At 53.9% G+C, this 20,425-nt stretch overlaps 4 protein-coding genes across 4 annotated transcripts; all 4 read left to right on the top strand.

The window, feature by feature from the left end:
• Positions 1-3,221: 3,221 nt before the first annotated feature.
• On the top strand, positions 3,222-4,481 carry J4E90_008288 (uncharacterized protein; the record flags this gene model as incomplete). The annotated part of the gene is made up of 1 exon (XM_051437817.1): positions 3,222-4,481. One exon carries the CDS (start codon positions 3,222-3,224, stop codon positions 4,479-4,481), a length of 1,260 nt encoding a protein of 419 aa, XP_051288628.1.
• Positions 4,482-8,160: 3,679 nt separating this feature from the next.
• J4E90_008287 (uncharacterized protein) lies at positions 8,161-9,634 on the top strand (the record flags this gene model as incomplete). The annotated part of the gene is made up of 3 exons (XM_051437816.1): positions 8,161-8,590; positions 8,641-8,780; positions 8,828-9,634. 3 exons carry the CDS (start codon positions 8,161-8,163, stop codon positions 9,632-9,634), a joined length of 1,377 nt encoding a protein of 458 aa, XP_051288627.1.
• Positions 9,635-11,213: 1,579 nt separating this feature from the next.
• Positions 11,214-13,071, top strand: J4E90_008286 (uncharacterized protein; the record flags this gene model as incomplete). Its single annotated transcript, XM_051437815.1, has 2 exons — positions 11,214-11,222; positions 11,713-13,071. 2 exons carry the CDS (start codon positions 11,214-11,216, stop codon positions 13,069-13,071), a joined length of 1,368 nt encoding a protein of 455 aa, XP_051288626.1.
• Positions 13,072-13,989: 918 nt separating this feature from the next.
• Positions 13,990-14,934, top strand: J4E90_008285 (uncharacterized protein; the record flags this gene model as incomplete). The annotated part of the gene is made up of 2 exons (XM_051437814.1): positions 13,990-13,993; positions 14,018-14,934. The coding sequence occupies 2 exons, from the start codon at positions 13,990-13,992 to the stop codon at positions 14,932-14,934; spliced, it is 921 nt and encodes a 306-aa protein (XP_051288625.1).
• Positions 14,935-20,425: the final 5,491 nt, after the last annotated feature.

Genomic DNA, 20,425 nt, shown 5'->3' with positions numbered 1-20,425 from the left:
GCGATTTCAGAAACATGTGCTCTGTACAGTGATATCATGACAAATAATTTGGATCCCGGAAGAGGACAGAAACATGGACACTTATCACATTCGTTTTGGTAGTTGAAGTGCAGGAAGGGGGCTCGCACATGTGTACAGTATCACTGGGTTTTTTCGGTGATTTTGGTGCTCCGCACATGAAAGCAATGGTGTTGATTTCTCAGTTTCTGCTTTTCAGACATATGGTCCTTCCATGCTTTATTTGAAAAGGGCGGTGGTGTCGAACATTCGAGACACGTCCATACTGTTTTGGTGATTAACCCCAGGGAGGAGAACCGGAAGTCTCGCACACATAGGTTGAGGGAAAGAGCAGTTTTGGTTTTCCGCACACATGAAAACTATGGTTATGGTTCTTTTGGTTTGCAGACATGACATCATGCTCCTGAAGTTTCTGGAAAAGACGGTGGAATTGATCATAGCCAAGTCGAAGGCGCATTTTTGGCAATTGAAGTAGAGGAAGAAGACGAGGAAGACTCGCACACATCGAATTTCGCGTAATGCTTTTTAAATCTTTCGCACATAGTATGAGGTTGGAAGTTTTTGGTCAGTTCTCATGGAGCGCGCATTCGTTGTTTTGAAGAAAGCGTAGAGATAACGTTGTTGAAGGAAGAGGGAAGAGAGAGGGAACGGAGTTTATATAGACATCCGGGTCGGTGCGGAGACTGCATGTGATGTGCACTGATCGACGCACTGATCCTTACGATCACCTTCTACAAGGAAAAATCTAAACAGGTCTGCAGACTACAGCAACACAAAGACATGCAAAGTAGGTGACCTAACGTCGATGTAGGCTCTAGGGTGTTTGGGTTTTCCCTATAGCTGCAGGGAAAGGGCAGAGGATGAAGTGTGGCGGTACCGCTGTGTCTGCGAAACTGGGAGACCGCGTGAGATCACGTGTCAGCGCGGGCAGATGTGTATATAAACCCCTCGTTGATCTGTCTCTTCTTCTCTTCAAATCACCATGTCTTGACCCTCGAAATTCAAACATGATGTACACAGCCGAATGGCTGTCTTCTCTTCCAAAAAGCGTACCATGACAAGCAATGTGTTTGCGTTTCCCTTTCCAAAATCACGTAAAGGACAGTGGAATGAACACTGGAACAATGACATATATTTACATCTCTCGCGGTCTTCTTTTCCAAAATGTGGACAAGCAAAATGGCATGTGTTTGTGTTCTTCCTCCTCAAAAGTCAGTCGAAGAATGGGATGGTCTGAGTAAGCCCATACGACCTGTTCGATCTTCCGCGTTCTGCTCTCCCAAAAATAAAAGTCATTGTTCGCGACTGTCCTTCCCAGAAGCCTTCACACAGCTGGCATGAACTGAGCACACCGATACGACTTGCCATCTCTTTCTCGATCTGCTGTTCGCGATCTACCTCTCCTGAAATCTCTGATGAAGAAATATATGGCATTGGCGTCTGTGAATCCATAAACTCAGTCGATCATAACTGCGTTGCGCGATCGTAGTCTAGACACGTAAAACGACCAACGAGGTTATTCATGAAGTGGCGTCGCTGCTGCACTTGCATTTTTCTGGAGGGCTTTGTCCCGGATTCAAAATACCAAAAACCCGAGATCGCATTTCGATGTCGCCGAACGCTTTCCTGTCTCGAAGACTTTGGAGTATCCCATTATGAGCGAGCTGTGCCTGGAACCCTCAGGAAACCATTGAGATTGTTTGTACGATTCCAAAAACGCGAAGGTCCCCGTCATGTGTGCTCGGGCTATGCGATTCGATTGTCGCAACGCGTCCCAATATTCTAATTGATCAATAAGAATATATGTTACGGTAAAATGCCTATGATATCTATCATATGACACGTCGCGACGGCGAGTGCACGGGGGAGCTGCTGGGAATGCCCAGGTGCTGTCGCGCGACCGTGACGCGTCGCGTTCACACGACAGATTACTTGCCGTGCGCACCTTGCGTCCTCAACCAATACCCCAGCTATTGTAGCAATCTTGACGAAAAGAGCAGAAATGTTGACGATTATTTCCTTGATGATTGCGCGACAAGCATATGCAGACCTGGTTTTCGAGGAGTTACATGCTGTTGTGCGTTACTTAGCGTAGTCCGAATCAGGCAACTTGCCAAAAGCCATCGATTGCAGCGTCTGCAGAGTTACCACTGCCTTTTGACCCTCGAGCCTGCCCAAGATGCGGCATCCGCACGCGCTCTCCCGCGGAGAAACCCCAATTCGTGAGCCAAATATACAGACATCGTCATAAGATATTACCAACCCATCAGCAGACTTTCAGAAATGGCTGATTGCCTCAGAGCGTGCCTGCATTTAGGTGCAGCGTTGCCTTCGGAAGAAGTCGGCATTTCGGAAGCGAGCTGCGAAGAACCATCGGATGGTGATGGTGTGACTTTTAGTCACCGAACACTGCGACTGCATCATCAGACTTGAGGCGCGATTGTGAGATTCTTGTACGCATAGCTATAGAACTTCAAATCGGTTTGCAGAGTCTGGTGCGGGCGTCGACATGACAGGGCACTTGCAAAACATCAATGCCCGATATAGAAAGTTGCGGCGAAACGACCTCAGGATGACTAACTCCAGCGGTCTACTACGACATTCCCGTCACGAATCTAGAAATGCGATTGAAAACGTTGTCGCATATCGGAGTCTAGTCCTATCGTAGCTTTCGCGCGTTGACGCACTTCGTACCTGAACATCCTCACGCGCGCGTCATCCCTGTAGCCGTGCAGCGGAAAAGCCGCGGGCGCCTGGATACGACGAAATCCATCACTCACACGTGTGCTATACGTAATATCCGATCGCACTCACTAGACGGACGTTTCGAGGCTATTGTGAGCCTGCGAAAATCCTGTCACGCTTTTGCGATGTGGACCCATCGGACTATTATCATCGTTCGATATATCCTGGTTGCTTGCTTGAAGGAAATGCATCACCGCGGAGATGCAACAACTCAGCGGGAGTTGCAGGGAGTGGGAAATGGCGTGTTCGTATGTGGGAGGGGATGGGAGAGATATTTAGTCGCGTGGGATTTGGATATCATTTGTCGATATCACACAGTTACGTTGTTTCAATTTCTGTGGCATAATCCATCTATTGTACTCTTAGGAAAATTCACAACACCACAACAACGACCAACACTCAAGTTCGCACCCGATATTCCATACCTCCCAGATAATCTCCATCGAACACCCGCAAAAATGGGCGCATTAACCCCATCGCAAGTGCAGACCATCAAATCGACAGTCCCCGTCCTTGCGGAACATGGCAACACCATAACAACAAAGTTCTACCACGACCTACTCTCCGCACACCCCGAACTGAAAAACGTCTTCAACAACACGCACCAAGCGACTGGCCACCAAGCACAAGCTCTCGCAGGAGCCCTATACACATACGCCGCCAACATCGATGACCTGGGGAAGCTGAGTCCAGCAGTGGAGCTCATATGTCACAAACATGCAAGCTTGTTTGTTCGAGCAGACCAGTACGATGTCGTCGGTAAGCATCTGCTTGAGACAATGCAGACGGTGCTGGGTGTTGCAGCGACGCCCGAGATTCTGGAAGCGTGGGGTGCGGCGTACTGGCAGTTGGCGAATGTCATGATTGGCAAGGAAGATCAGTTGTATCAAGAGACGTCGTATTGGCCTGATTGGAAAGACTTCACTATCACGAAGAAAGAGAAGGAGAGTGAGGAGATTACGTCGTTTTACCTCGAGCCAGTGGATGCAGATCTGAAACTACCGATCTTCAAACCTGGACAATACATCTCGGTCAACGTTTTCGTGGACGAGCTGGAAGGTGGCGTGTGGCAGGCGAGACAGTACAGTTTGAGCGATGCGCCGGGAAAGAAGTATTTGAGGATCAGTGTGAAGAAAGAGCCTGGCATTGAGATTGGGGAACCAAAGCACATGACACATGCAGGTTATATATCCAACCTGCTACACGACACGAAGGACGAGGGAGACGTAGTGAAGGTGTCGCATCCATTCGGAGAATTCTTCTTCGACACGAAGGAGGTCGATGCAGACGCACCCGTTGTTCTAATCTCAGCAGGCGTCGGACTCACTGCTTTGACCTCCATCTTCAACTCCCTGACAGCGGAGAAATCAGATCGACCGATAACCTGGGTCCAAGGCGCACGCAATTCAAAGACACGTGCCTTCAAGACGCACTTTGACCAATGCGCTGCAGCAAACGAGAACGTGCATGCAGTGTATTACTCGTCGACTCCGGGTGAAGGGGAAGTCCAGGGCCGTGACTACACTATCAAAGGTCGCGTAAATCTGGACAAGATTGACAGGAAGTACCTGCATACCGACAACGGCAAGACACAGTACTACTGTTGTGGACCCACACAATTCATGCTCGACGTTGAGGCAAAGCTGAAGAGCTATGGCGTGCCTAGCGAACGGGTGAAGATGGAGTTATTCGGTACCGGCGGAGTACCGAGGGTTTAGGGTTGTTGGTGGAATAGCGATCGGCTTAGTGATGCGTTCATCGTATTTCTAGCTGTTTAGTATACCAGATTTCGTATTAGTAGATCCAACACCGTTCTGCTCATCCGCGCGCCAGTCGCGCAGCGGATTTCGTCAGTGCAGCGGCGTACAAGCCACTAATTCGGCATGTGGGATGCGTACCACAACGCGCATGCCGTAGGATGCCATTTGCAACGCTCCTACGGACACGTGCAGCGGAACGAGGAGCTTTGATGGTAGATCTTCTTAGATGGCAGCGGGAAGGTAAGCTACTAGGACATTGACCAATTCCGACGTCCCGTCACCAGGTCAGGCCAGAGGTCGCACACTTGCGCCAGATGCAGGGCAATGTTCCCATGCCTGGGACCATGTAAGAACGGTCTTTGAAGAAGCTCGTTTTGGATATATTGTACCCCAGATACTGACGCCACCGGAAAGGCACGCGGCAATCTCTTTGTTTACTTCAATAGAACGTGTAATATCGATTACTACCAGGGTCCCATATCCGAATACAGAACAACTCAGCAGAAACAACGGTCTTCGTAATTTGCCAATTGAACTGATTGTTGATCGTGATCATAAGGGGCGCATATAGTTCACAACTGCCAGTACAGCAGGGCCGGTAGGATCATACGACAAGGTAGGGCCGAAGTTTGAACGTTGTCCGTTATCACCTTCATGCAGGTCGGAGTTGTACGCGCTGCCGCCGACGTCTAATTCGCCCATAGGGGCTAAACAAGGCGTTGCAAGGCCAAATTCTGGGTGGCTGGTAGCCTGGCGGGTAGAAAGCAGGCGCCAACTGAGATGACGGCATGCAGGTTCTGAGCAGAGTCATCTCTCGGGCTCGTGTTCGGAGTCACAACCGGCGAAAGGGGTAATCTTCTGGAAAAGACAGGGTGTGGGCGAGTGAAGCGCACCGTGAGCCTGACCAATGCGAGCGTCTTCTAGAAATTGCGCAGAAGGGCGCTCGGGCAATGTGTGAGCCTTACGCGCAGGGTTGCGACAAGTCATCCTGGCACGCACGCCGGAACGTTGGTCAAAGGAGCTGGGGCCGCAACCGCCGGCTGGGCCAGTGGCATATGCTGCGGCGATGACACAAAGCGCAAGGAATTGTGAGGCGCCCGTGCATTCGGAGACAAGAATAGCTCCCAGGAATCCATGTCGGGTGAGGATGTGAAACAGCTGTGGGCAGCGCTGCCGTAGATGGCACAGTACGCGTTGTGTGCGCGTGATGATGACTCAATAAGAAATAAGATTTAGCTTGTCGGTGTCGATCGTCTATGAACGAGTCTGGGGAGTGCGGTGTAGAGAGATTATGCTTTTGTGATGTGCTGGCCCCGTGCACAACTGTTTTGGAGATGCGCTCGTGTCAGGCACAGAAACGCGACGAGGCTGGGAGTGGGTCCGGCAAATATGGGCATTGGCTTTAGGTGGGACGCGCAGCACAGACGGATCTGGCGGAAGCATACCGACGACCAGGCTGCAAAGAGTTGAAGATATGCGGGACCCCTTCACCGCAACACGGCCAGGAGGCAGCAAATGTCGGTGGGCAGAGCTTGGCTTGGAAAAGGGAGTGAGGGAGGAACCACGTGCCTGACTTGCCTTAATGAGGATGTGCTAGAGACGCGGATGCGGCAGGCACGCTGTACCTGCCGGGAAGGAGGTTTCGTGATATTGGATTCCCTTTGAAGATGCCGTGCATTGCAAAGGATGCAGAGGCGCCCTGTTGGCAGTTGGACATGGACATCGACGACGTTGGATACGGCCTCGTGGTGGCGGTGTAGACCACGCAGACCTGGCGTTCGCGCCCTGAATGATTGACTCGGCGGCGGTCAGGGGCGTCTCCGGGTGTCTCACAAGTCTCCAACCTCCACAAAATGGACAAGCGTGGCCCAATAAGCTGCGGGACTGCAAAGGCAATACGTTGGTTATTCAGTCGTTATGCTTCTTTTTCGCTGTCTCAAACCCGGCTGGTGCTTTGGCCCCCTGGTGGCTTCTTGTCGCCTGCTGCACGTTCTAAGCAAGTGCTATGCACCGTGCCTTCCCTCCCTTCTAGCGGCCTTCTATGTACCTTCCAAATATGGCCCATGCTCCCACATCCCAGCAGCCTCCAGGAACCGCTGAATCGCTGCTCCTGGTGTTGCGACCCAATCTGCGCGGTAGTGGAAAGGGGAGGGTGAGGTATCGTGGCGACCGCATGTAACGCCGGAGCCGCAACTCTATGCTGCTTGTCAAGTCACGATGCATCATCAACTCCAGTCGCGTGGTAAGGTCCAAAATGGGCGTTGGAGACTACCGTCGGCTTGTGGATCCTCATCTGTGCACAAAAGCGCCACATACGCCTCAAACAAGGTCGCAGGACTGCCCCAGCTCCTTGACAGCTAGCAGCGGCATGCTAACAGGAAAGGTCATGGTGAAGCTGTAGTGTCGCGAGCGCGAGATGAACGCAAGGATAGGGCCGCTCCACAGCTGGATGCGCTGCGATGCATTGATCGAGTGTATTTGAACGTGCCCTGCTCCATGCTGTCAGAAGAATGCTTGCCCGTTCCCTCTACACGCACCACATCTCCAGACTGCTAGGACCAATCACCTAGAGCTTCAGACACAGTCAGCGAGCAGAACTGATTTTGCTGCAGCCACGATTCACCTTTTCTTTTGCCGGCCCTAGGGAGGAACACGATCGACCAGCGCCCCCATCAGTCCACGACAAAGTTACCGACCATACCGACCCTCTTGTTGGGCGGAAGCAATCTAATCAGCACTCCGGCCCAAAGTGTCTTGTACGTCACGTCACCACATTGTCTAGGTGGACAGCCAGGACGCCAGAGAGCCAGAACCGCCGCGCCGCCCCCGCCACTCTTCAATTTGCTTGCGGTGAGACGCGCAGTTTCGTGTGTCTGCATAGCCGTTCGTCTACATAAACCGCAGTGTCAGTGTGGTGGGCTTCAGACGCTTTGACAGCGACGCTGCCTGCACATCGTGGTCCCTTTTTGTCGACTAGCGCCTAGGACGATCCGCCCAAGGCCGAATCTGCTCTAGCGCCCCTACGACTTTCTGGGCAACTACGCGCAACGAGGAAAGAAGTACCTGCAGACTCTCCAACACCACGCCCTCCATCACCGCCATCCCCTGCCCTGCCCTCTCGCGCGTCTATATCTATCTCAGGTACGTACTCCCGCTTTGCACGATTCCCTTTCGCCCCGTGCAGCCCGCGCATTCCCGCTGCAGGTCCTTCTCACCGCTCCACTCCCCTTTTCTCCTGCTCCGACGTGGCCAGCGTGACTGCCAGACCGACAATTTCTGGCGCGCCCTTCTTTCACCCTTTACCTTGACGCTGCTGCCACGACGCCCGCTCAACCTCGCAACTGACATCGCCATCTCCAGTAGTGCATCCGCTGCATTGACCTACGCGCGGCCCCTCGACGACTCGACCTGACGCCCTCACCCACGCCCATCTCTGCTGCGTCCTCGCCCGACGCCTGATTTGCATCATCCTTACAGGCTCTCACCCTCACTTGGTGCGCACCGTCCCGTCTCTTGCTCATCGGGCCTGCAGTGCCTTGCCGCTTTCCGTCACGCGCATCCCGCCGACCGGAGAATGGAGTTGGACACGATTCTGAACCAGAGATTAACAGCATCCCTAGGAAACGGAGCGCTCACCATGCAACACGCAATGCAGCCCCAGCACTTCGGTGCGCCCCCGAGCTACCTCAATGGCGGCCACATCAAGTCGGAAAACGGCTCGGAGCGTGGCGTGTCGCCGCACCCGTCAGACTCGTCGCGCTACTCGTCGCAACAACCGCAGCAGCAACTCCCCTCGTACCCTTCGATTCCCCAACAGCACATGAACGGCCTGCGCTACCCCTCGCCCTCGCAAATGCAGGCGCCCATGCCCATGCTCAACAACAGTAATTACATTCCCAACCCGCCAGAGCACGCGTACGCGCAACAACAGCAGCAGATGGCGGACGCGCAGGTCCAACACCAACACAACGGTGGGCGCCCCGCGTCGGACACGGGTCCACCTAAGGCCTTCGCGTGCTCGACCTGTGGTAAAGGCTTCGCGCGACGCAGTGACCTCGCACGTCATGGTAAGAAGCTTTGGCCCCAACATCAAAAGCAGAGCACTGACAACATGCAGAACGTATCCACAGCGGTATCCGCCCTCACGTGTGCGACTACCCCAACTGCGGCAAGCAGTTCATTCAGCGCTCCGCCCTCACGGTTCACCAACGTGTCCACACTGGCGAGAAGCCTCACATGTGCGAGCGATGTGGAAAGGTACGGAAATTCTGTTTCGCACTGCATTCACAACTAACAACGAACAGCCTTTCAGTGACTCCAGTTCGCTGGCCCGCCACCGCCGCATCCACTCCGGCAAGCGCCCATACAAGTGCCCATACGCCGACTGCCAGAAGACTTTTACGCGTCGCACTACCTTGACGCGTCACCAGAACCACCACACCGGCACTGTAGAAGAGGCCGCTGCCGCCACTGCTGCTGCGCTCGCATCGCGTGCCTCTGCCTCGAGCAGGACCGGTCGCTCCGACGGTGGTGACTACTCCGAGACAGCATCGCCGCTCGGCACTCCTTCGCCCAATGACCGCAATCTCTCTCTTTCACCCGCACAGGGAATGCCTCCTGGTGGCATGCCTGGCCTGCACCGCCAGGGCTCCGACTACGCCTACATGGGCGGTATGAACGTCCCTCCTCACATGCGTCATGAGATGCCCCAGCCCAGCCCTCGTGCCTCCCCTGCGCTCACAGCTCAGTCATACACATCCAACGTGAGCGGCTCTCGCCCAGCGATCACCTCTCACCCGACCGCCTACGGCCCACCGCCGATTCTTGAGCCTCCTGCGTCTGCAAACCACAACCAGTCCGGAGGCACCACCAGCGCCAACGGCAGCCCTCACATGTCCGCCATGGGCTGGCAATCACCTGGTCAACAGGCTCTCCCCTCCCCAGGAGCTCAAGACAACGGCTACGTCTACCCAGAGCCCCAGTACCAAGCACAAAACGGCATGTACTACCAGCAAAACAACATCCGTCGGCCCAACAGCACCGAACCCGACCACTACAATCCCAACCACCGCGAGATGGGCAACGGAATGTGGGCTCCTGCTGTCCAATAGAGTTGCGGCCCTGGCGCAGTTCTCCCACAGATACTGGAAGATACATCCGACGTAACGCTTGAGCAAGCTCCACCGCGGCGTCACGGTTAATCCTCCCCACTGTAAAACTAATACATGCGATCACCTCATACCAGGGAAAAACTGAACAGGTCTGCAGACTACATTGACCCAAAACCTTACAAAGGAGGCGACCCAAAGTCAACGTAGGCTCCAGGCTGTTCAGTTTTTTCCCTAGGTTGGTGTGCGATCCTTACTCTGGTGTTCTCGGCAGGCAGGACCTATACCCTGTTCCACAAAATTTTCTTACTGGCATCCCTATGGGCTAGCGGGTCATTGAGCGCGTTAGTTTTCCTGTTTCTTTCGACTTGCCCATATCTGTTTGTTGCAAGTCTTCCCATCTCCGGGTCGTGGTTATCTGGCGGCGGTTTTTCCATGGGTTTTCGTCCATCCCTCTCGAGACGGGATGGCAGGCGTTGGGCGTGCCTCATACACACCAAGACGGGCAAGGGCGTCCGGGCTTGTTCCGTTTTGTCTTGTTTTTCATATGCACCGGCAAACCTCTCTAGACTGGTATTTAATGAAGGACTTATATCCGCCTCTTAGACTACACCACTATTCTGCGCAAGCGGAGCCAAAAATTTAAATCTCCATAATACACTCATTCCACGATATGCAAGTGAGATGCGTAATATGTGAACCGCTGTGCTATTTCCATTATGGTAGGTGTAGAGATGTGCTCCCGTCGTGCATGGCAGGAACGTGAAAGAGCTCGGCTGTACCTGAATACCCTGAAGGTGTTCGCAGAACTTTGAATTGACGATAAAGTTCGACAACAATACATACTTGAGGGTGCATCCCAGTTAAGCGTACAAGTTGCTCGAGACGAGCGCCTTCGTATTCTGTGTGCTGCCCTACAGTCGCCTCATTGGGCTCAGCGCATTGCGAGCATTACCCGTTGCATCCAAGATCTGCCCAGGCGACAAGAGAAGCCTCGTCAGCTCATTCGCAATAGTTGCGTGCTGCTCGCACAGTTGTTTCACGACAGAGAAGGATATCCAAGTATCTAGCACGAGTGAATGCCACAATATCAAGACTAATGTCCATGTTGGACCTCAAGTGAAGGTGCTGGTGGTGCCCGGCATTGACGTCGTCGCCGCGCTTTGACCCTCGAATTCGGTCGCTCGGCCCTGTCCTATGCAGGCGGTCATCGCACCAGCCTCGCATTACGTCTATCCACGTCTCTCCTGCATGTCCATTTTACCCCAGCTTGCCACAACCCACGCTGCCATATCTCGCTATTCTCACCATCGCTGGGCAATCAATTCCGACGACAAACCGCGCTGTTGATTGCTTGCGCCCGTCTACTTAGTGGCACGTCATCCGCCCAGCGCTATACCTCAGCCACTCCTCTGGCGACGCTTCCCTCCCGACAGCTCCGACCCAACGACACCGCACACCGCGAGACGGAAATTACGTCGCGACCATGAGTAAAATCGCGAGATCGGTCAAGAACGTGACCAAGGGGTACAGCCAGGTCGAGGTCAAGGTCCGCAATGGTATGGAGTGCCCCAGGAGCTGCATGCACGGCGTAGCTGACCATCGCAGCGACCAGCAACGACCCATGGGGCCCCGTCGGGTCTGACATGGCCGAGATCGCCCAAATCACCTTCAATAGGTATGACGACTGCGAAGGCTACGCGAGCCATGCTGACCGCTACCCAGCTCGACCGACTTCTATCAGGTCATGGACATGCTCGACAAGCGCCTGAACGACCGCGGCAAGAACTGGCGTCACGTCCTCAAGTCGCTGAAGGTGCTCGACTACTGCCTGCACGAGGGCTCCGAGCTCGTTGTGACATGGGCGCGCAAGAACATCTACATCATCAAGACACTGCGCGAGTTCCAGCACACCGACGAGGACGGTCGCGACGTCGGCCAGAACGGTAAGCGCGTCCTGCTTTGCGAATTCGTGCCTTACTAAGACAATCGCAGTGCGAATGGCAGCTAAAGAGCTGACTTCGCTCATCCTCGACGAAGAGCGCCTGCGCGCCGAGCGAGCCGACAGGAAATCATGGAAGTCGCGGGTCACAGGCATCGAAGAGTACCCCGGTGGAGGCCACCACGGTCCAGATGGCGGGGAGAGAGCCACGCGCCCGCGCAACGGCGAGCAGCGTCGCAACCGCAGAACAGAAGAAGAAGATCTCGAGCTGAGACTCGCGCTCGAGGCAAGCAAGAACGAGGCAGAGGAAGAGAAGAAGCGCCGCGAACGTGGGGCCAGAGTTGAGGACACCGACGATGACTTGGAAAAGGCCATCAAGCTGAGCAAGGAGGAGGAGGAGCTGCGCCGGAAGGAACTCGAACAGACCAACGCCGACTTACTTTTCGGCGAAACCACCGCACAGCCAAATGCCTACCAGCCCACGGGCAACAACCAGGGGTACCAGCAGCAGGGCCAAGTGGACTGGTTCGGTAACCTCATGGACCAGAACCAGCAGCAGCCTCAGAACACTGGCTTCCTCAACAACGCATACTCACAGCCCACGGGCATGCAGCCTCAGCAAACTGGATTCCAGAATGGTTTCGGCGGCTACGGTGGCTTCCAGCAGCAGCCCCAAATGCCACAACCTACCGGCTTTGATCAGTTCGGCGCTCAGCAGCAACAGCAGCAATACATGCAGCCCCAACACACGATTCAACCTCAGCAAACCTCGTTCAACAACAACCCGTATGGTCAATTTGGAGGTGGAGGCTTTGGTGACATGGGCCAGCAGCAACAGCAACAACCGCAGCAAGATCAGAATGCACTCCAGCCTGGCAGTCATAACCCGTGGGCAAGCAACCAGACTCAAGAGTCGCTCAAGCCGCAGCCCACTGGCTCCAACAATCCATTCGCTCAGTCCTTCAACCGACCGCAGCCCACTCAGACCTTCACGCAACCGACGTTGAACTCGTTGAGCGAGCAGAAGACTCAGACCCAGTTCAACAACACCTCGTTTAACCCACCGGTATCCTTCTCTCCTGCACCGGCAGCGCAACCACAGCAGCAGCAGCAGCAGCAGCAGCCACAGGCGCCGCAAAAAGAGATGGATCCGACCGCTGCCAGGCTCAACGCGCTTCTTGCAACAGGCGAAGGTCAGGACACTTTCGGCAACGTTGGAAACATGCGTATTCCAGCTCAACACACAGCTCCGGGTACATTCGTCAACTCGGCTGGTGCAGGCTTGAACCGGGTCAACGCCAACGCTACCGGCAACAACCCGTTCTTGAACTCGCAGTTCACCGGCATGCCGCAGCAAAACCGCATGATGCCCGCGGCGACCGGCCCAGCGAGCAACTTTGGCGCCAACCCTTACGGCAGCGCGAATCCATTCGGTGCTCAGCCTCAGCAGCAGCAGCAACCCCGTCAGCCTGGTGCCAACAACCTAATAGACTTATAGTGTGCTGGTCCAGAAGGTAAAGCCTGCGCTTCGGGTCATTCTTCGATGCTGAAGCGTGGCACTCAGGTCTGCCCCAGATCCCCTCTCCCTCAGAGGCCCAAACCCGCATTCACGTATGGCAAGGCGGAGAGGAGCTTGGACGAGGCTGGTAGGGACGCGTGGTCATTTTGATTCCCTTATTATTATTTCCCCCGACCACTGCGGTTTGCATAGAGGCGAGCGACGAGCGCAACGAGTCAGTGGTGGCTAGTGTAGATAGCTTGATGAGACTATTCAACCCATGATAGTACAGCTCGTCTGTGGTGCCGCGCAAATGTCTAGATCGAGACTGGAATCATTAATCCCTATTCTCTTTTCACGCTCCTCTCCGTGAAGTGAAAACTTGAAAGCTATCGGGTACCAGCACGAGACTGCGACGGCCTTTTCCTATTGTCCATTTACGCCCTCTCACCGTGAATCGGGAAGCTATTGTAAAATAGGCACACGTGACGCAATCTTCATGCGCACTGACGTTTGCTGGGCCCACAGCCGTTCTACACGCTATCCAACCCCGCAATCATTCACCTCCGCGTCGAGTCCACCTGCACCTTGCCGTGTCGCGAACTCCCTTGCCGGCTATTGTTTGCGCCGCTTTGGTTTATTGCCATTGTATTCACTTTTGACGCTTCTCTCAGCCCAGCTATTATCGAATGCCGCGCACCTGTTAGCATTGTCTAGACCTCACGCTTGGCCAGCAGACTTCACGCTACTGTACTTGGCGACTTCGACGCGTCACGGCCAGCCAGCCATCGTTTGATATACAGACAAAACAAATACGATTACTAGTATCGCCATCTTTAGGACATATCGTTCTACCCAAGAGCCTACATGGCTTCAGAAGACAAGGCAATGGACCGACAAACACGCCCGGTGTTCGCCATGAGTAGCCGAAAGCGTGCCATTCAAGAGCAGGAAGTAGAAGCGCATGCGCCAGAGCCCAAGAAGCTTCGTACTCGTGGCCCAGTTGATGACGATGTGGTCGGCAGAAAGCCTCAAGCTGCTGTGGCACCAACCTCGCGAGGCCGCAGCGGTCTTCTCACACCAGAACCCAGCACCTTGACCGAATCGCAATTTGAGCCTCCAGCCGACACCTCAGAGACGTCCGAGACTGCAACGGCAAACTTCTTCCCCTTCATGAAGCTTCCCGCCGAACTGCGCATCCACATCTACCACATGGCGCTCGTGCGCGAAGAGCCGCTCCTCCTGCATGCCGACCGCGCGCCCGAGAAACCCGAAGACGGCGACGACCTTCTCGCAGCACCGCGCCGAAACAACCTCTACGCCCCCTACATGCCCGGTCGCGAACTGCCCGGCCCCGGCTACGCCTTCCATCGACCCAGACAGGGTCCCGAGCGCATCCCGCTAGACGATCCCATCGTCCCGGAGATCCTGCGGCTGAACAAGTTGATATACAGGGAGGCGCGTCAAGTTCTGTACAGCGACAACGTCTTCACCCTCAGCCTCACAAGCGGCATCCACACCCTATCCACCCTCCACCAGCGCTCGCGCAGCCTCATCAAACACGTCGTCCTCACCATACCCTCCCACCACGACATCCTCGACGGCTTCGCCGACCTCGTCCGCCTAGGTCTGCGCTACTGCTGGGGTCTCAAGACCTTCAAAATCATCCTCCAAGCCAGCCTACCAGACGACGGACGGGTCACCGGCGCAACAAGCGTATACGCCAACGCATTCCACATACTTCGATGGCTGCCACGCGGTTGCAACGTCGGTCTCGAAGGCAACGTGAGCGATACCGTCAAGCGCGTCGTCGCCGAAGAAGGCAGATTACAGGCTGTACTTGATGAGGTAAGAGCATTCTGAAACAACGTGATGATGTGAGGATGTTGGGAGCTGACAGTGTTGCAGGCGAGTTATCTCAAGAGACAGCATCAGATGCCGGAGAGGCATTAGTGGTGTCGATGTGGTGGCTCTGTGTTGTGTTTTTTGAAGAGCGTGATCTGAGATGTTTCTTGGGTGTAACGCTGTTGGTGATGTGATGGGAAGTTGGCCTTTTTGCTGGCTTTGAGCCTTGAACCGCGAGACTGTACGCTGAGTCGCAGTGTTGATGATACGATGGAAAGTTGCGCTTTACCGGTTGCCCGCTAAGAGCGACATTGTGTTGTCGCGTTCTGCGTCGTTGCCAGTGGCGAGACTGCACCTTGGGCTGCACTGTTGATTGTGCGTTTGCAAGAGGCTTTTGCGAGCTGGACCAGAGACTCGTGTTGTCTCGTCTTGCGCAGTTATAAGCGGGTGCGTACACCTTGGGCCGTGCTTCTTTCTTCCACAATCCCGTCTTGCGTGACGGAGTAAGCACGTGTTATCGCATCTTGCCTATTCGTCAACAGGTAACCTATACAGAGAGTACAACACCTTCCTCTCGCAGTCACATGCTGGTCTTTCGTCTTACATCAGGTCTCAATAACACGCGACTGATCAAAATACAGCCTCAATGACCAACCCAAACTAAAATCGGGACCCAGTTTGAGTCACCGGCAGATTGTTCTCTTCGTCGAGACACGCCCGCGACTGCTTCTCTCAGCTTCTTCTTAGCAAGTTGCGTAACGTCACCTGCCATAGAAAAAGTCTTTAGAGTAACGTGACAGACATTGCCAACCCTTGGAACTTCTTGAATTGACGATGCTTCTCAGCCGAGATGATCTAATTGGGTGGTTGTGGTATGATTTCGGAAGCCGCGAGTGGCTCGTCTGCCTCGTGTCACATGCGCAGTGACATTGTGAAAAGCAGACGAAATAGACTCAGATCAGGTGTCGCATCGCTCCTGTGTTTACGATAGTTCTCCTTCGAGAGGACCTGGTTGGGTGGGGGCATACGAATTTCGGAAGTTGTGAGTAGTCCATCTGCTTCGCGCCACCGCCGGCATCACTCTCAGCAGTTGAACGTGACAGACGACCGCCACACCCAATGTTGTAATTTTATCGTAAGTTATGAATAATGCACAGCTCGCCCCTTTCCTTCGAAAAGGCGGCGTGAGATTCCTTGTCTCGCGACTGCTTACGCAGCACCTTAGCTCCTACCTCTATTGGCTAGTAGCTTACGATGTTGACACGCCACAGGTACAGTACCATCTCAGCTCAACAGTCGAGCGTGCCAGCTAGCGAAGTACCTGGTAATACTCTCGTCATCGCACGCCTGAGATCGCATGCGCTGCTGGACTGAGGTTTGTTTGGGCTTGCCAGCGGAAGTTGTGGCGGTGACGCGTCAAATGCGCCAGCGAGACGTTACGAAGCTATGAGAACCGTCTGGAAAGACAGAATAACGAATCTTATCGCCAGAGCGGAGGGCGGAAGCGCGAGTCCGAGTTATAACCGCCTTCTGTTTAGGTGCGCGGATGGAAGACAGCGCACCATACCACCAACACTGCTCGGCACACTGGCGTTCAACTTCTGTTGGAAGAACTCAGCTAAAATGAAGCTTCTCATATGACTCAGCTTTTCCGAAGAGTGATGGTGCAGGCGGTGGAGATAAGGTGGATGTCTCTACCGCCTGCTCCGCCTGCTCTCGTGCATCTCAGCTTCCACCATACAGACGTCAGATCGGATCGCGGGTCCGAGATGATTCAGCTCTTTGTAGAACGCAAACTCCATGGCCATCTTGTTCGTCCAGTATGCCCAATGCGGAAACAAGTAATCTTGGGACTGAGTAACCAAGCGGCTCTCAATCCGCATCTGTCGCACAGCAGTACCGTCAGCCATGACTAAGTCCTCGAAATGAATATCCTCTGGATTTGGCATCTCGGATGACCATATCCTAATGCCGTGCGGCGAAGTTAAGACCATGGTTGACGGCAGCATAGTGGTGAAGTGCGTTACTTGCCTCCGCCGCCCATTGGGGCTGTTGCTATTCTTGTTTTGTTTAATCAGCAGTGCCCAGGAAAAGCACGGCAGCGGAAGCCGTCGCCTGGCTCTACCTAGCCAACGTCGATGTAGGGTCTAGGCTAAGCTCTCTTTACGGCTTGGATGTAACCCTGCCGTCTTGCAATTAGGAACTGATCAGCGGCTCAAAAGCAAGCCTTCGCCAACGCTTTCGGGCAATATTGATCCCATCGTTCTGGTTACCGAACACACTAGCTGGCGCCATGGGCTCTCCTCCTACCCCTTCATCTTCACAGCTTCTCTCCACACCGGATGCGCGATCAAAACGAGCGGCAGTGAGCGAAGAGCCTGGGAAGAAGCCTAAGAAGCCCAACAGCGAGATACGAAAGCAACAGAACAGGATAGCTTCACGTAATTATCGTACGTCAAGTCGTCGCTCGTTGTGACCGCAACTAATGACATTCGGTATAGGAGAGAAGCGCAAACGGAAGCTTCAATACCTCCAGCAGTTGATCAGGGACGACTCAGAGGGGCGTCAGGAGTCAGAACCCTCGCCTGAGCAGCACGAAGTGTACCCGCGCTCTCTGTCCGCAGACTACGACATTACAGGCGCGAGTTCATCACCATACCAGACGCCGTCAAGCCATGTCTTCGGCGCAAGCAGCGCAGTTGCAAACGAAGCCATACTGGCAGCTACCGTCGCATCCCTTGATCCCCATCATCTCGCAGTGGATCAAGCGTATTCTTCTTACCCACCTCATTGGAATGCGCACCTTTACTCTCCGTCTCCACCAGCGAGCATACCTTGGAACATGCCGCCAGCGTGGATGTCGAGTCTAGACTACTCTACACAAGCCACGGCGACCACTCGCCCGTCTATGTACCGATACCACACCCACCTAGCGCAACAATCCTTCCAGCAATCTCACATACCCTCGCCATCGCATCTCCAACGCGACCTCTCGTCGAACGCAGACGTCTACGGCTACGACGCAAACTACGCATCACACAGCGAGGCGCCTGGCAACCCCAACGTGAGTCTGCCTACCTCGTACTCGTACTCGCCGTATCACCAGGGCCGACGGACTGCTCCACATTGAGGTTCGAGATCCTCTTCCCCAGTCTTTTGCCGTATGGCTTTGGTGGAGACAGCAAGTAAGCTGACGTGATGAACACCTACCAGTACGCGCTTGGATGCGATCCTTCGGACTTTGGACGGTTGGTACACATTTGAACATTCACAACGCATCGACTTTAGTCCGCGATGGCTCACTCAGTGCGAGCAATGCAGACAAAACTGCGCCAGAACGTCTTTTTTCCAGCGCAGTCAACGCGAAGCCTCTTCCCCGATCAGAGATAACGCGCGTCATAACTAGACCAGCAAACTACCACGCACAGAAAATAACCACGACGATACAATCGACCTTCAGCTGTCTCCACAGTTCGCTTCAAACGAAGTATCTTACTCCATCGGGCTATTGTTCACGCGCGGAAGCCGCGAAAACAGCTTACGCCAAGACTACTGCCACGCTGGTAGCACCACATCACGATATCTGAGACATATGGCTACGCGGTCTTGCGTTACTTGTTGGTATAGGTGTGAGATGGGCGGGGTGAATGAGATGGAGGGGTATCTTGACTGTACTGAAGACTGTTGGGGCAAGTTGGAATGAGCCTTGGGAGGTGACGACCATGTGGTCGACCTTCGTTGGAAGGGGAACTGAGATTGGATTGGGTAGAGGATTTGGGTTTACAGGCGCGCAATGCTGCGGCTGAGAGGGCTACCGAGCATCTTGAGTATGCGGGAGGCACGTGGTATGGTACATGTTTGGGGTGGCCTCGTGTGACGTCAGCTGACCGGCCACCTTCTTGATCGATGCTTGGACACTTGCTGAGCCGAAGTAGAGAATGCAGCTCCCATCATGCGCAAGAATACAAGTGTGAGTCGAAACGTCCAGAATGTACACTGCGGTTGATGCGCATTTGCTGTTCTGTCTGCTCGTGGGTAAAGAGTGCCTAGTCCGCTTTCGGCTAAGCCTGGATGGGCTGTGCGGCCAGCCTGCGGTCGTCATCAGCTGAACCCGTCCAGCCTTCCTTTCTCTGCCTACACGCACGCACGACAGATCCGACACACAACACTACACTGTAAAACTATTCACGAAAGTATACAGTCGTAAAGAGCAGCGCTGAGTGTTGTCGCCGTCTTCTCTAGCCCTGTCTTCCATAAACCAGCTTTCAAATGCAGCGATGTCTTCGATCGGCGAGCTTCCATTTGAGGCGATGTCTTCCCGCGACGAGCTTTCAGATGCGGAGATGTCTTCCAGCGACGACCCTTCAGATGCGGAAATGTCTTCCAGTGACGACTCTTCAGGCTGGGGGGTGGTACCACTGAGACGGTCAGACATGGAGGTGTCTCCAAGAAGCCGTTCAGAGTTATTGTAAGGTGATTGGAACGCTTTGATAATGCATAATAATCTTGGGCAGGTCTCTCGCCAGAAGACTTTATCCAGACAAAAGTGAAAAGAAGATCATCGCAAGATCGAACGAGCTTGCTCTGGTCCCCGACAAAGTGTATACTCTATACGAATTGAGTTGTGCCGTATGTCACCGACACATGGATGAGTACTTCTTCCATTTTGTTCTTGTGGAGCGCCTGAACGCAAATTGCGACTTTTGCGGAATCCTACGCAAATGTCAGCAGCATTTTGCAAAAGACGCGAAGTCGATAGAGTTGAGTTCTCGAGGGCTTAAGACCGATATCCAGCTATGCTACAGCAGTAACCCAGGGGCTGTTTGTGAAGACATTCATGTTCAATTGTACTCAAAAGGTTTGTGCTTGATTTCAACTCGAAGAACTGGCTGATGCAAGCGACAGAATCAGAGGTTCTTGCGAGTCCTTTTCGATGCGCGAAAGATGTTTGCGAGTCTGCGGACTCGATAGCCTCAATGAGTATCATAAGGGAATGGATCAATCGTTGCGATAATACCCACCGGCATGCTCCACCAAACAACAGGTCTAGGCCTACACGCTTGATTGAAATTGGTGGCCATGACGGGAAAACTTGTCGGCTCTGCTCACCGGGAAGCTCAGTGAAATTTGCGGCGCTCTCCTACCGCTGGGGACTGGGCAAGCAGTCCGAGACGACGAAGGAAAACGTTGGAGAACGGGTCAAGAAGCTGATGACTTCAGAGTTTCCAAAGACTCTCCAAGACGCCATTCAGGTTGCTAGAGGACTCGGTCTGGAATACATATGGATTGATCGGATTTGCATTGTTCAGGACGACAAGGAAGAATGGGCGAACGAAGCATCACTTATGGCAGATATCTACGCAAGCGCGTATGTCGTCTTGTCAGCTACAGCCACTGAGGACTCCAAGGATGGGTTTTTGCGCAAAAGACTGGAGCCCCTAGTCATAAGATACGCACAACATGGCCAGCCGGACCGCGAAGTGCGTGCAAGACAAATTGAAAGTCATGA

Source organism: Alternaria incomplexa, assembly GCF_024043165.1.
Source record: "Alternaria incomplexa strain BMP 0042 chromosome Unknown scaffold_12, whole genome shotgun sequence".
Classification (NCBI taxonomy): Eukaryota; Fungi; Ascomycota; class Dothideomycetes; order Pleosporales; family Pleosporaceae; genus Alternaria; species Alternaria incomplexa.
The sequence above is the reverse complement of the archived record's forward strand: the minus strand, read 5'-3'. Positions and strand labels throughout refer to the sequence as shown.